At 43.3% G+C, this 15,923-nt stretch overlaps 1 protein-coding gene across 1 annotated transcript in view; it reads left to right on the top strand.

The window, feature by feature from the left end:
* DOCK3 (dedicator of cytokinesis 3) overlaps nt 1-15,923 on the top strand; it is a 590,333-nt gene that overhangs the window by 1,064 nt on the left and 573,346 nt on the right. Inside the window, exon 2 of the mRNA XM_025213329.1 lies at nt 1,755-1,838. Coding sequence (XP_025069114.1) covers nt 1,755-1,838 — 84 coding nt within the window. The remainder of the gene's footprint in view (nt 1-1,754; nt 1,839-15,923) is intronic.

Here is a 15,923-nt window from a genome sequence, read left to right as displayed (position 1 = left end):
CTACACGTGTATGGGAGGTTTGGATAGGAGATTTTAGCTGTATAGGAGGTTTGCCTGGGAGTTTGGATAACAAAGAAGTACTGTAATTCCAGAATGTTTTAACTGGTAAAGTTTGTGATTTGGTTTTTAGATTATAGAAATAACTTCGACAGGAACTTGGGCTGACTCCTGTGAAACCCTATGTTCTGAACACTTGACCCCTAAAACCACTATATACTTTGTCTACAAAGATCCTTGTGTACCAGGAACATGTAAAAAGTGACTCAGTCAGATGGGAGTAACACGCCCACAGTCTTGAACTTTATATTAAAGGAAAATTTTCCTTTTAAATTAAAAATAAATAAATAAATGCCCGGACAGGATAAATTATTTCAATCCAAGAACATTGTCCACCAGGGAGTCATCATTTTATCTCATCGTTTTCCATTGTAACTTTTCACAAACGATATGTGTGTGTTTCTAAAGTGCAGATAAGGTATGTTCTTCAAGTATTGAGATCATGTTAAAGTTGATTCTGCAGCAGCTTTCTGTATGATCCATTTTTATAAACAAAACTGTGTCCATAATGACTCTATTTAGACTATGGATGGATATCAGATTTATAAGAAGAATGATCTTTTTTTTTTAATTTGTATGTATAATTTGGTGTTTCCTTTGATATTAATCTTCCTACTATTTTTATCATTATTTATGTCATTATTTCATTATTGTAATTTTAGCAAGTTTTAAGGGTATTTTTAATGTGAGATTTGTACATTTTTGTAAAATGTTCTTTGAGTTGAGGAAAATTATAAATTAAACACATCATTTAGATCTTCAACTCTAAGCAGTAGATGATGAGAAGGAACTTTTTGACCATGAAAGTGTTCAAACATTGGAACAGACTATGTAGAGAAGTTGTGGACTCTCCATTCCTAGACATTTTCAAGAGCAAGTTAAACAGATCTGGGATGGTTTACTCAGGGACAGTCCTGTCTTGACTAGGAGGCTGGAATAAATGACCTCCTGAAGTCCCTTCCAGTCGTACTTTCATATGATTAGTCCCGTGAAGCTGTCTTACGAATAAGGGAGGTTCTACAAGGTTTCAGAGTAGGAGAGAGTGTGTCCACTTGAGGAAGTACTGGGGCAAGCACCTTTCCAAATTATTAAAGCTGTGTTACCTTTTCAGTATTTCTAAACAAAACACATATAGTGCTTCATGTGTAACTATGAATTTGTGTGTGTGTGTGTATTTATATTTACATATGCAAGCAGTTTAGGCTTTCTACAGAGAATTAAGTCCACAGACGATGCTAGAGGATGAATTGTAATTTTGGAGAACAGTTATGTCTATAATCTACCTTCTTTTTATGTTCATTAATGCCCAAGAATAAACAATTCTGGATCTATATTGAATCAGTTCTGTTTCTTCCATTTGACGTGTTGAAAAGAAGTAGGGGTTGTGAAATGAAGTGAATCCTAGTGTACAGCTTGAGTTCATCCAGGGTCAGTGATTAAAAGGATTAAAGGTCTTCTTTAATTTAGAGATGTTTTTCTCTAAGTACTGATCATTTTAAATGCAGTAATGGTGTTCGTTCTGCCTTCTTACCAGAACCTTACAAATCTAAAGTCAGAAGAATTTCATAGAGAGTAATTCTGTGAACAGACATGTAACAGCTATTTTAATGTAAATAACAAGGCTAATATACAAGTCTTTGTCCCCTCCCCTCCAGGAATACAACATGTAACCTTTGTGTATGTTCTCCTTTTTCTAGTGATATGCAGTTTCCGTGCGTCTGTGCCACAGGGCTTAGTCCTGGAACTAGGAGAAACTGTCCAGATCCTGGAAAAATGTGAAGGTTAGTACACTGAATCATAGCATGGGCAGGAGTGCCCAAAGATGAATCTCATTTGCAGCAGAAATATTAAAATATTTTACAGTAGCAGATTTTTATAATTCATTTTAGAACCATGATCCATCAAATCATCAAAATACTTAGATAAAATCTGATCTGACCCAGTTTCTATAGGAAAGACTGGAGCATTATTGGCAGTAATCCAGTCTCATAGCAGGGGGTCAGTGTGTGTGTGAACCATCTGTCCAGAAAAACATTTGAACCCTAAATTTGGGCATCGTATTGCAACCGTCTAGCCATGAATTTTCATCATGTTGATTTTTACAACAAATGTCTAATCACATTTGTAGGCTTTTAATCCCCATGCAGTTAAATTGAGCTTACCAATATTGTTTGTTTTCTGTAAATGTTGAAACTCTTATTAATGCAATCATGATTAGATTGAGAGAGATTACTTGGTTGAAGAATAATTTATATAGGATGGTGTTTTCCATTTACCTGTCTTATATTCGTTCCCTACTTTAAAGTACATTTTCAATATATCGGAACAATAATTGCTGTTGCTGTTACCTCTCACTAACTGTGTGTGTGTATGCGTGTATATGTATATGTATGTATATGTATATGTGTATATGAAGTTTAACTGAGATCTAATGCTGCCAGCCAAAACTATAATAGAAGCAGGATTTGCACCCTACTGTACAGAATAAGCTGATACTTATTCTGTGTATTGTATTTGTAATACCATTCAGGAGTACTATTTACAATATAAAACGAGAGCACATGTTTCACTAAAGCTCCTAAAATGGAATTATGGATTTGTAATCCAAAATGTCTAGAAAATAATCCAGAGTTCCAGTTTCATTGTATTAGATCTGAATTGCAGATCCATATTTCGTAAAATCTTTTGTTTTGTTTCTGTACTTGCTGTTATTACTGTTTTGGTCCCTCTGTTCTGAGCATTATTATTGTTACAAATACCTGCTTCTGCATTCTGCTACTGGCCAATTGTTTTTCCTCTTATGCACACAAAAACTCACGTTGGGTATGAAGAGACACATATAACATGCTCTAAATTCTCTCTCTTTCTGAAGCACTTCTAATTTTTATCACTTCAGTAGCATACAGATGTACAACTGCCTCAGGTATAGAACCACTGTGAAGTATTTCTGAGTTAAATGACCTTCCTTGGATGAAACAGGATTTTAAAACGCTTTGCACGTTATGCCTGTCCATGCTAGGCTCCCTGGACACCCAGGGATGCTTGTAGTCAGCTCCTTACAGGTTTGGCAGTTGAGCTGCTCCCTGTAGCTGGTTTACATGCACACCAGAGCATGGGGAGTTGGATTGGGAAGCCCCCAATTCTCAGCCCACAGCATGAAGCATTGTAGAGCAGGGAGCTCCCAGATTGTGTGGCCCATTGGCCGTACATGTGCTGGAGAGTTCAGTGCTGTGGACTGAGGAAATCTCTGATCCCTTGCCTGCTGGCTGTATGCAGGTCAGAGCACAGGAAGCTGTTGATTGCGGAACCCCCCCATTCCCCAGATTTCTGCACCATGGAGCTATCATTCCAGCAATGGGGCCTGGCAGTAGGGGACAGGGGAGTGACTGGACAGGGACAAACCTGTGCACATCTCTGTGTGCCAAGTGTGAGCATCTCCTCGTACCTCAATTTGTGTTACCCTTCAGAGGATCTTGTGGCAGCCCAGTTGAGAATCACTACCCTAACCTAACACTCCATTAACTTTCTGTTGAATGGAGCTTTGTAATTCAAAGCTATGATGCGATCACTACAGGGACAATATTACATCTGAGGGCTTGGATATTATCTGGCTAAGCACTACTGACACAAACTTTCTGATGGATTAAAAAAAAATCCTCATCTGAGTCAGGAGACCACTTATAAAGAAGAACTCCTTCTGTTTCCATTTGAAGTACTCCAACATAGTCTTGACCCAGGACACACGCATGCAAACAAGTTATCAGATGATAAATAAGGGTAGGGATTTGCAATGCATCTGCTGCTCTGGTAGCACTTTTAATTGAAGAAAAAAAATAGATGTTCCAGGGCTAGGTGTTCCTTTGTTTGCCTTGGATCCTAAAAGCTATGGAATTAGCATGTGTACACATTGCCCTTCCAGTTGGGGTTTGGTAAGTGGCTGCATGTGTAATCTTCCTTGTACTGTAGAAGGGAACTTTTCAGTGCACCAACTTGCTCAAGAGAGTTTCACTGATCTTTTCATGGTGGCTGGTTGCCATTTTGGGGGTACCACTGAGGTCAAGGGGAGAAGGAATTTAAAAAACAAATGCACAAAAACAACAACAACAAAACTAGTCTGATTAATCAGGCTGGAGCATGTGTGAGTTTGGTTTAGAGAGGAGCGTTCTGAGAGGACAGGGACAGGGTTAAGGAGACTGTAAATGAACTGTCTTACTGAAAACATTGACTGATCAGGGCTATGTGAGCTCTGGTACCTCCTGGGAGGGAAGGAGAGGGAGAGAGACAGAGAGAGAGACACAGAGACATGCATCCTGCTCTTAGTGCTGGCTGGGAGGAAGAAGCAACACAACCACATTGAATCCGTCCAGAATCTCCAGAAGAGGTGGATTTAATCTTCAGAGAACTGGACTCTCCTAATATGAGGAGTATCTAGAATGGTGAAGCTAGTTAGCAGCTTATTCTCTACCAAGCAGGGATATACAGGCAGTCCTCAGACTTAGGCACAATTGGTTCCTGAGAACCACAGCATTTCGACTGAACTCAGAACCAATTTTCCCATAGGAAACAATGTTATAAGTGGGGGATTGGTTCCTGAACCAAGGCCTGATACCCTATTTTCACTCAAAATAACTCAGAATTTTGTACAGTACTCAATTGATTTATATAAAATAAATAAATGTAGCTATATTACTTGTCTGTATGTATTTATTGATGTATTTATATTGTAAATAGCAATCATTTATTTGGAAGGACTTCTTTGAGGTGACTTTGCTGGACTTCTTGAAGGGTTCTAGGTTGGACTTTTTGAAGAGTTCTTGGCTGGAGTCTTCTCAGAAGTCTTGTCTGCTTTCTTAAAGAAAATGTGCAAGGAAGTTTGGACAGATGTTTCTTTTGCTTGTACATTTCTCTGTAGCAGCTGTACATGCTGAATATGTCCCTATTCACTGATGCACTGCGTTCAGTGTTGGGGTCATGTTCCTCAAACAGGGACATGGCAGCTTCCAAATGTTGAAATGCCTCAGCCAACACTTTTGTTGTCAAGAGTTTACGAGGAGGAATTTCTTCAACACTGGGTACAACTTCTTCCTCTGCCACTTTTTGGTGTTCCAATTCAGTGAGGTCCTCATTGGTTTATTCTTCAGAATGGGATGCCAGCAACTCATCAACATCTTCTGGTGCAATGTCTAAGTTGAGTTCTTTGCCCATTTCAACAACATTTTTGCTCACCTTTTCAACAGTCTTTAAAGCCTTGGAACCATTGCAGCTGTTTTGGGCATGTTAAGGCCAGCTGGTTGGGTTGGATGCATGACACCAGGTCCTTTAGGAGCTCTATTCTCCCAGGACTGTTGGAGAAAAGAAGCGGTGATCACTAGCATACCCAATACCAAGGCTGAGGGAATGACTAGACTCCCGGTGCTCACTGAGGACCATGTCTTTTAGCCACTGGCCACCTGAATACCCATAAAGAGCTGTTTAGCTGTTTGCTCAGTTGCTGCAGAATGGCCATTTAAGTGTGCTTTTGGGTGTTTCAAGGCATGCTGCAGGCCCTGAGGATGTGTCTGAATACCAGTGACAGGAGTGCAATATCTGTCTGTATCCTGTGCAACATCCAAACTTCTGTCAATTGAAGTGGAACAGCTGATGGTGCATGTGCTGGCAGACCACTTTGCCAAACTCCAGAATGAAGATCATAGGGAAAAAGGTGGTAGAAGGGACCTCATGACATCTAGTCCAGTCCCTTACTCAAGGCAGATCTTCCCTGACTAAATTATCCCAGCCAAATGTTTATCTAACCTGCTGTCAAAAACTTCGAAGGATGGAGATTCCACAATTTCTGTAGGTGGCCTGTTCCAATGCTTGACCACCCTCATAGTCAGAAAACTCCTAATCTCCAACCTAAAGTTCCTTTGCTGCAGATTGAGGCCATTGCTCCTAGTCCTGTTCCCTGCTGTCATTAAGAACTCCATCTCCAGCATTCTATAATCCCTCTACAGGTATTTCAAGACAGTTATCAAATTTCCCTTATTTTTCTCTTCTCAGGACTGAATAGCCCTAGTTCTTAGTCTTGTCTCCAAGACCCCTCACTATTTTTGTTGCTCTTTCCACTCTGTCCACATCTTTCTTGAAAACTGGACTCCAGGTCAGCATGGTGGTGCCTAGAGAGTTCTCCTCTTGCATGTGGTTAAACAGTGTCAACCAATTTGAGCTCTGGGGTAGTCATTTCCAATGCTAGAAGGGGTTACTGTAGAAAGGCAGTGATCATACAGTGGGGAGTCAGTGGGCATGGTACATGTGATGACTGACATGGATGGCAGAGAATGCTTGTGCCAACCTGATTTTGTTGCAAGGGATGGGGTAGTGCTGCATGTGAACATGAATACTGATATGTGTTGCTGTGAAAGAGCCCATGTTTACAAACTGTTTGGGTAGAAGGGCTGGGGGATATTTGATGGCTTAGAGGGTCCGGGTAACTGCATCTTACCAAAACATCACTAGATGCTGATGCCCAGAGAACACGGTTACTGACTGCTGGGCCTAGGGCTGACAGCAAATTTGAAAGCATCCTGTGTCCACACAAACTATGCTTATTGCACAGTGCGTTTTGAGTTGTTTGTGGGGAAACTTGCTGCTGTCAGGGACAGCCTGGGAGTTCTCAACCTGACTTACTTCTTGAGTCATCCCAATCGTAATCTGTGAGGACTGCATGTCCTTGACCAGGGTGGTGTCAGAGTTCTCATTTGTCCTGGGTGATGCAGGCTGTGCCCATGAAATTCCAGCATACCATCCAACATCATTCACTGCTGAACATGGGATAGTTCCTTGTAGAAGCTGTGTAACCCTGTGTGCACTCAAAACATTGTTAGCATCTTGTGCCTTCAAGACCTGCATTTGGAGTGATATTAGGCCCAGTCATAGTCATGTCGGTAGGCTGCCATTTCTGTGGTAATCTGTTTGAAGACCACTTAGCTTTGATTGCTTGAATGGAGTGTCCACGTGGTTCTCCACCTCACTCCAAATGGCAATGAAATCTGCTACATTTATTGCCTGTTCAATTGGCACATAATACTGGGCGTGGACTGAGGGGGGACCATAGTTATAGGAAAATGGATGAATGAAGGTGGGTGAATGTAGGGATGGATGGACAGATTGACATTGGCTCAGTAGATGATGGATGGGTCAGAAGATGTCCCTGGTAGGTGGATGCATCTAGTTTTTTCAGGTGGACCATCAGAAGTGGATGTCTGAATAATCACATATGCGACATCTGTTCATAGTGTGAAGGTTCAGCACTTTTGAGTCAGATAAGGGGAAAAAATATATACTTGGTTTTTCCAGGTTCTGCTTTATCTTGACAGAATTAATCTTTAAACTCTTACCATCTGTAGCTTGTTTTAAGGAATTAATTACATCACTGAAGTTTGAAGCAGCATTAGAGAAGCTTACTCAGTTTGAGGTTGATTAAACAGGATAGGAGAAATCTGAAGACAGGCACACTGAGGGGTAAGCATATCTTATATACAAGGTCATTGTGAATAAACACAGAAAAATCAACACTGCAGATTTAAAATAAAAGTAAGAGAAGGGCAGTATAAATAAAATGTAGTATTACCCACATTTGTACCAAAGAAATTGGTAATTGGCTAAAGATAGTCAGGACAGATAGTAATTGAAGACTCTTGTCTTGCTTCCCCCCCAACCTCTACTTTGGACACTCATTTTATACCTTCTGTCTCCAGTTAGTATGCATGTTTATCATGTCCACACACAACTGAACTCCTAAAATTAAAGTCCCCATTTTCATATTGGTTTGTACTTAATTATGCTTTGATCTTAAATTATCTTGCATATTGTTATATCTATGCTATTGATCTAACCATTTCAGGTCCTGAAATCTTTCTTAAAATATCCCAGACTCTCTTACTGTTCATGCTTCCATTATGTGCTTGGTTTTTTTAAGCACATTTTCTTGAAATTATGTATAAAAAAGTGTTGCTTTGGTTATGTACACATACCAAGCCTATTCAGGCCCAGGGCCTATTCAGGTAATGACTGAGAGATGTGAATGTGTTGAATGTGCACATGAGAATCTAAGGTTACTTTTTGTTGAATCTACTATTGGCAATGAATACATAGATTTATTTTATGTTTACAGTATATTTTGTACTTGCCAGCCAGTGCTAAGTCACACTTACAGCTGGAATAATTTATTTCTGAATGCTCTTGCACAAATACAATAACCAGTGATGAGGATGGGATCCAATGAGAGGGGCATGCATTAAATCACTGTAAAGAATTGCTCTAACTGTGAGTACTTGAAATCTGTTGGAACCCAAACTGGCAACCAGCCATTATTGGAACACTTAGAGTTTATGGTAGCACCCTGGAAGACTGACCAACATATACAGAGTGCCTGGAGCAGTTTTTTTGAAGTAAATTAGATTCCCCCATGGAAACATGTAGCTGCATTACTGAGTTTGATGGGAGGAAAAACATAAGGGTTACTGACTCCTCTGCCAAAAGGGGTAAAATTGGTGCCAGTAGGGTATAATTATAGGTGGCACATCTTAAATTTCTATGTCACTGAAAAAGGGGAACCTGGTCTGTGAGACTGAGTCATTAAGAGAGATTTCACTGGACTGGAATTCTGTAAAGATATTGCAGGCACTTCAAAGGTCCCCGCAGGAACAGTTAAACACTAGTTAGAAGATGTATTGAATGAGGCCTCAAGAGTGTTCAGGGAAGGCACAGGAAACTTAAAACATATCAAAGCTGGGATAGTAATAGATGAAAATGCATAGACCAAGTTTTCTCACAGCCTACATGCCAAGGTAAATGCTAAATTAGGCCACCTGGTAAGAGAAGGCATGTATTCAAAAGATGCAGGACTGATATAATGGTGAGGATTTATTGTGGGCCACTGAGTCAAGAAGAGGAGGTAGCTGAGGCATCCTTCAAGGAGGTGACAAAATTATCCAAAAGCTGTGTGATGGTGCTGATAGGAGACTTCTATTTTCTGGACAGCTGGAAGAAATTAACATGATATGATAAAATTCCAGATCCTGAGTCAGGGAAAGCATAAGGTCAGCAAAACTAGGATGCTAGATTTCAAAAAGGTAGTTTTCAAGGAATTAATAGTCATGATGCCATAGGGAAATAAATTGAAGGAGATAAAGATGCTCAAGACGGCTGAAAGCTTATAAAGGCCACAGTATTGGAAGCCCAACAAGAGACTCTATTGATGACATGATAGAAGTACAAGAAGAATGGCAAGAGAGCAATGTGGCTGGATAAGGACTTTTTAGGATGCCTCAAATGCAAAAGGATTCGTAGGTTTCATAGATGTGAGGGCTGGAAGGGACCTCGAAGATCATCAGGTCCAGCCCCCTGCCCCAGAGGCAGGAAGTCAGGTAGGGTCAAAGGATCCCAGCAAGATAAGCATCCAAACGTTTCTTGAATGAGTCCAGAGTAGGTGCTTGTACCACTTCTGGAGGGAGTCTATTCCAGGTCTTGGGGGCTCGAACAGTAAAGACGTTTTTTCTTATGTCCAGCTTAAAATGGTCTTGGAGTAGTTTATGATGGTTGGCCCTTGTTTTTCCTTGGGGCGCTCTGGTGAACAGATGTTCGCCCAGATCCTGATGTACATCCCTTATGTACTTATAAGCAGCCACCAGGTCACCCCTGAGCCTGAGCTTTTCCAGGCTGAAGAGAACCATGGCGCTCAGCCTCTCTTCATTGGGCCTATTCTCTTGCCCTCTGATCATGCGTGTGGCTCTCCTCTGGACTCTCTCAAGCTTCTCAACTTCCTTCTTGAATTGTGGAGCCCAGAATTGGATGCAGTACTCCTGCTGCGGCCTCACCAAGGCTGAGTACAGCGGGAGGATGACATCCTGAGATTTACTTGCGAAGCATCGATAGATGCAAGCCAGAGTTTTGTCCACTTTGCTGGCTGCGGTATCACATTGGTAGCTCATGTTCATCTTGTGGTCAATCATGACCCCCAAGTCTCTTTCAGCAGTGGTGCTAGGAAGCGTAGCACTGCCGAGGCTATAAGCATGCTGCGGGTTTTTTCCCCCCGAGGTAGAGTACCTTACATTTATCAACGTTGATCGTCATCAGGTTTGTATCTGCCCACTTACTAAGTTTATCCAAGTCAGCCTGGATCATCATTAGCCTGTCCTCAGGTGTGGATGCTATGCCCCAAAGTTTAGTGTCATCACCGAATTTAGCCAGTGTGCTTCTGACACCAATATCCACATTGTTGATAAAGATGTTGAAGAGACCCAGTCCAAGGACAGAACCTTGGGGGACGCCACTGGTCACGGAGTGCCATAATGATTTGCTACCATTGACCACTACTCTCTGGGTCTGACCTCCGAGCCAATTTTCCAGCCGTCAGACTGTGGTGTAGCCGAGGCCACAGTTGGCCAATTTTTCCATGAGGAGGTTATGGGACACCAGATCAAAAGCTTTTTTAAAGTCTAGATATATGACATCAATCTCTTCTCCCTTGTCCAGGTGATATGTCACCTGATCATAGAAGGAGTTGAGATTGGTCGGGCAAGATGTACCTGTGCTGGCTATCCCTCAGAATGTTGCCCTCAGCCAGCTTATCCAGAAGGGTCTCCTTCATAATTTTCTCTAGAATTTTACCGGGGATTGAGGTCAAGCTGATTGGCCTGTAATTTCCGGGATCTACGTTCTGCCCTTTCTTGAAGATGGGTACCACATTGGCCTTCTTCTGGTTTTCAGGTACTTCACCTGAGCGCCACGAGTTTTCAAATATTTTTGCTAATGGTTGAGGTATGACACCTGCCAGCTCCTTGAGTACTCTAGGGTGTAATCTGTCAGGACCAGCTGACTTGAAGGTGTCTCGCTTCTCAAGGTGATCCTTTACTAGATGAATACCGATGCTGGGTATAAATACACCCTTACCTTGGCCATCCCATGTCTTGCTGGGCAGGGCGGTCCCATTGGACTGATGAAAGACCGACGTGAAGTGCACATTAAGTAGATTGGCCTTCTCCTGGGTGTTGGTTATCAGCTGTCCTGTTTGGTTCACTAATGTTACCCTTTCTTCTTTTTCGACTGCCTACATATCTGAAAAAGGACTTTTTGTTATCCTTGATATATGAAGCCAGATAGAGCTCGGTTGCAGCCTTGGCTTTCCTGATCCGCTCCCTGCAGGTACGGACCAGTGCTGAGTACTCCTCTTTGGTGGTACTTTCATCCTTCTGTCCTTTATAAGTCTCTCTTTTTTGAGGCATAGGACAGCCTCGAGTATACAGGGGTTTAGGTTGTAGCTGTGTTAGTCTAAGGACATAGACAGACACAGTTCTTTGGGTAAATCTGATATCTTTTATTTGACCAAGTATAGTTGGAAAAGGAAAGTATAGACACAGTGGAAAAATGGGCAGGTCATCAAGGAAGCTTAGAAGGAAATAGCAGGCGACAAGGACAAAAATCAGGAAGGCAATAATAATTCAAACAAACAAACAAACAAACAAAAACCAAACCAAGCTGCACCTCATGAGCAAAGGCACTGAATGAAATTGCCAAGGCCTCTGAGACTTCCTCTGCTATGATGTTCATGAAGTTGTGGGAGCTGTTCAGGGTACCAGAGGAGTGGAAAAGGACCAAAGTAGTGCCTCTCTTTTTTTGCCTTCTCCTGTTTTAAAAAAACAAAACAAACAACAACCCCCCCAGGCACTGGCAATGTGTAGGGGGTGCATGCGTGTGCATGTGCCCCCCCTGAGCATGGCAGTGCACCCCCTATGAAAAGACGCTGCCGACACCTGCGGGTGGTCCCCACCGCCCGCCACCTACACCACCAGCGGTGTTGGCGGGCAATCAGTGATCGCCACTGTCCGCTGCTGCCGGCGGCTTCTGTGGGTGGTCAGCACCCCTCACTGCTGACAGCACCGGCAGCGTCTGCGGGAACTCCCTGCTTAATGCCACCACGCTCCTGCCGCTGTGCTCCTGGTGCCGTCAGCACCTCTGTGCCCTCCCAGCCGCCAGGGGCACGTGTCACTCATGCCCCCAGGGAGCTACAGACTGGTTAGTCTCGCCTCAAAGCATGGGAAGTTGCTAGAGCATACCCTAAGGAAGTCCATTTGCAAGCATCTCAGGGAGGAAGGGCTCACCCCAAGCATCCAGCAGGGATTTTCTAAAAACAGATTATGTCAAACAGACTTAATCTCCTTCTCTGACAAAGTAACTGCTTGGGTGGCTAAAGAGAATTCTGTTGATATAGTGTATCTGGACTTCAGCAAGGCTTTTGACATGGTCCTACATGCCCTTCTCATAAACAAGTTGGTGAAATGTAGGGTGGACAAAGCTACTGAAAGGTGGATAGATAACTGGCTCAATAGATGTATACATGTCAGGCTAGTGAGAGGTTTTGAGTAGCGTTCCCCAGGGGTCTGTTCTGGGCCCAGTGCAGTTCAATGTATTTATGATGATTTGGATGCTGTCATAGAAAGTTTCTTGAGCAAGTTTGCAGATGACACAAAACTAGGAAGGACTGTGAACATGGAGGACAGGAGCACAATTTAGAAGGATCCTGACAGAATGAAAAGCTGTGCTTGAGTTAACAGGATTAATTTGAATGCTGACAAATGCAAGGTTCTACACCTTAGGAAGAATAATAAAAAATACAAATACAAAATGGGTGACACCTGGCTGGGTGTCAGTACCACGAAAGGGGATCTGGGAGTCTTGGCAGACCACGGACTTGATATGAGTCTCAGTGTGATGCAGTTGCGCAAAAGGTGAATGAGGTCTTGAGATGCATCAGTTAGAAGTATTAGGTGCAAGACACAGGAGGTGATAGTGCCTTTCTACTCTGTGCTGGTTAGGTCTTGCCTAGAATATTGTATGCATTTTTGGGGTCCACATTTTAGAGAGGATGTGGAGAAGTTAGAGAGGGTCCAGAGGCACGTTACAAAAATGATAAAAGGCTTGGAAGGCAAGTCATGTAAGGAGAGGTTGAAGGAACTAGGCATGTTCAGCTGGTGGAAAATGCACTTAAGATGTGACATGGTAGCAGTCTTAAAATACTTGAAGGGTTGCCATAAAGTAGAAGGAAAACACCTGTTCTTTCCTGTTTCAGAGAGCAGGACATGCACCAATGGCCTGAAGCTTCAGCAAAGTAAGTTTAGAGTTGACATCAGAAAAAATTTCTTAGCTGTTAGAACAGTGAGTAGGGATGTATTTAAATCATGGAACTCAGGGCCAAATTTCCTGGGCTCACTGCAACCCCACACTCCAATTTCACAGGGAGATCCTGGCTGGGACTCCCATTGCCCCCTGAGTCAGCCTGGCCCCGCTCCCCACCCAACCCTGGCCTGCATGGGGGGGAAAGTAAGCCTCCCTGGCCCTATGCAGTGATGGGCCACCACCACCCCACTTTCCTCTGGCTGGGCCAGGCCATGTTTGCCCCTTCCCCCTGGCTCTGACTCTATTTCACCCATTCTGATCCAGCCCCACATGGGCAGGGGATGGGCTGCCACTGCCTCCAGCCCCTGCCCCAGGTTAGCTCCCCTTGGCCCAGCCCCATTCCCCCCACCAGAGTCCAGCCATGCTGCCCCCCTGCCCTGGCTCTGCTTTCCCAGGCCCAGCCTCACTCCCCCCATCCTGTCCCTGTTTCCACTAGGGCTGTGTGAAGCTTCAGGTGCTGATTCGATTTGGAGGAGATTCAGCCCGATTTGGCGGCCGAATATCTAAATCCGAATAGAATCAGGAGACCAATAAAAAGGTCCAAATCCATTCACAGCAGCTGGTGAGTGTGGGGCTTTAAAAACATTTTTTTTAAGAACCAGGATGGGGGCTCATGGCAGGGGGGATTGCTGCCCCCCTGCCACCTGTCAGCTGCCAGTGAGTGCTGGGCTGTTAAAAAAAAAAAAAAAAAAAAAAAAAAGAGAGAGTGTCGGGGTGCTGGGGCCAGGCGGGGCAGCCATTGACAGGGCTAGGAGAGTGGGTCGGGGATGGGGCCTGTTGGATTCAGAGATTCCACCGATTTCGCAGCCAAATCGATTCAGGACCGTGATTTTCGAATCACTGTCTCCCGAATCGGCCGAATCTGAAGGGAATACTAGCCACTTTGTACAGGCCTAGTCTCTACCCTTCATAGCACCCACATAACTTGGGATGGCTCCAGCTGGCCAGGCTCTGTGGCTATAAATTGGAAAAAAACAGGGCTGGGTCTGTCTGTCTGTCTGGGCTAAGAGGGTGCATGGGGGCAGCCCTCTCATCCAATCAGCAGCCAGGGCCGAGGACAGCAGCCATCTTGGTTGCTGTGCACAGGTGGGGGAGGAAAACCTTTTATTACATGGAGCCCTGCTTTTTTGTGGGGCTCCTTTTTTGCGGGTTTCTTTGATTTTCGTGGAAAATGCCTGAATTTTGCTTTTTCTTCAAAAATTGCAAAATCATGATTTTGGTGCATCCCTAACAGTGTACCAACAATGTTAGGGATCCCTAACAATGTTTGGTACATTCCTAACAATAGGCATATACCTATGCTTAGGTCATTCCATGTTCTTCTATAGCTATTTCCCATGCTTCTGGGTTTTGCTGGTTGTCACGTGGGGATTTTGACAAGGATGCACCAGTGCTACTGCTGAGACTTAAACCTGGAGGTTCCTGACTAGAGGGTCTTGCCTTTCTGCTCAGAGTCCGTCAGATTGCCATATTTGGGGTCAGGAAGGAATTTTTTCTTATGGTCAGATTAGTACGGGCTGCAAGGGGTTTTGCCTTCCTCTGTAGTGGGAGTTGTGGCCCTTTTCTTGGGATCTCTTGAGTGTTAGAACTTTTACAGCAGCAAGACGTTAATTGATATAGTCTCCCTGCCCCTGCTTGACTTGTGGCAGGTTAGGATGTTACGTCTTGTGGATTTGTCAGGGTTGACTGTATAGTTTTATTAATAGGTTAGACAATGAATTTGTGTAGGATGGTTTGGATCAAGATGATTCTGCCTCAGGCAGAGGGTTGAACACGATGAACTCCTGAGGTCCTTTTCAGCCCTACTTCACTATGGGTCTTGTGAAGAGTACCCTGAGTGAGGGGGACACATCTATAGTACAAATTGTTTTTAAAAATGTGGTAAAGATATGAGGAGCTTATGGCAAGGTTGTAGAGCTCATCCAGCCCTGTAGTTTGGATGAGTGTACCTGAGCCAGTCTGTGGGCAGGATCAGGACTAGCCTCTTGCAGAACAGCCTGATACTACTCTTCTTCACACTTGTCGCTGCAGTAATTTATTTCTGAATGCCCTTGGACAAACGCAACGAACACCGTATCTCTGAGACTCATGGGACTTATGGCTTCCCCATTTATCTTACTGCATCCTAAATTCTGCTCTTTATGCAACACCTTCTGTCTTTGCAGCTCTATCCAATTCATTTGAAAAGTTGACCTCTCTTGTTAAAGAGTGTCTCAGTGAATCATCCAGCATATCTATCATCTGCTAGCTGGTGAATCTCCCGTTCTGAATCTCAAGGTATGCATCCACCAGAGTACAGATTGTATCCTTGGCTTGCTTCAAAACATGCCAACATTAGAAATCTGTCCCAGTAGGACTGGGGAGCAACTCACTAACTTTTATTATGCATTATGCCCTTGATATGATGAGTAACTGTCAAATTTGGAAGAGCAGTATTTTAATAGCTGGTGCACACCTTTATTCTCAACGGCCACACTGGATATTGTTTGCTAGTCATCTACAGTAATGTCCACATTTCATACTCATAGCAAAAAATAGAATAGATACTTACTCTGTAGTAAGTGTAATTTTGATGTGGTGTTTTACTCTTTGGATCTCATGATCTGTTCTCCATCCAAGCTTTTCAAAGCCCTCAGGAATCTAGGCTTTGA

This window comes from Alligator sinensis, unplaced genomic scaffold (genome assembly GCF_000455745.1).
Source record: "Alligator sinensis unplaced genomic scaffold, ASM45574v1 scaffold630_1, whole genome shotgun sequence".
Taxonomy (NCBI): Eukaryota; Metazoa; Chordata; order Crocodylia; family Alligatoridae; genus Alligator; species Alligator sinensis.
The sequence above is the reverse complement of the archived record's forward strand: the minus strand, read 5'-3'. Positions and strand labels throughout refer to the sequence as shown.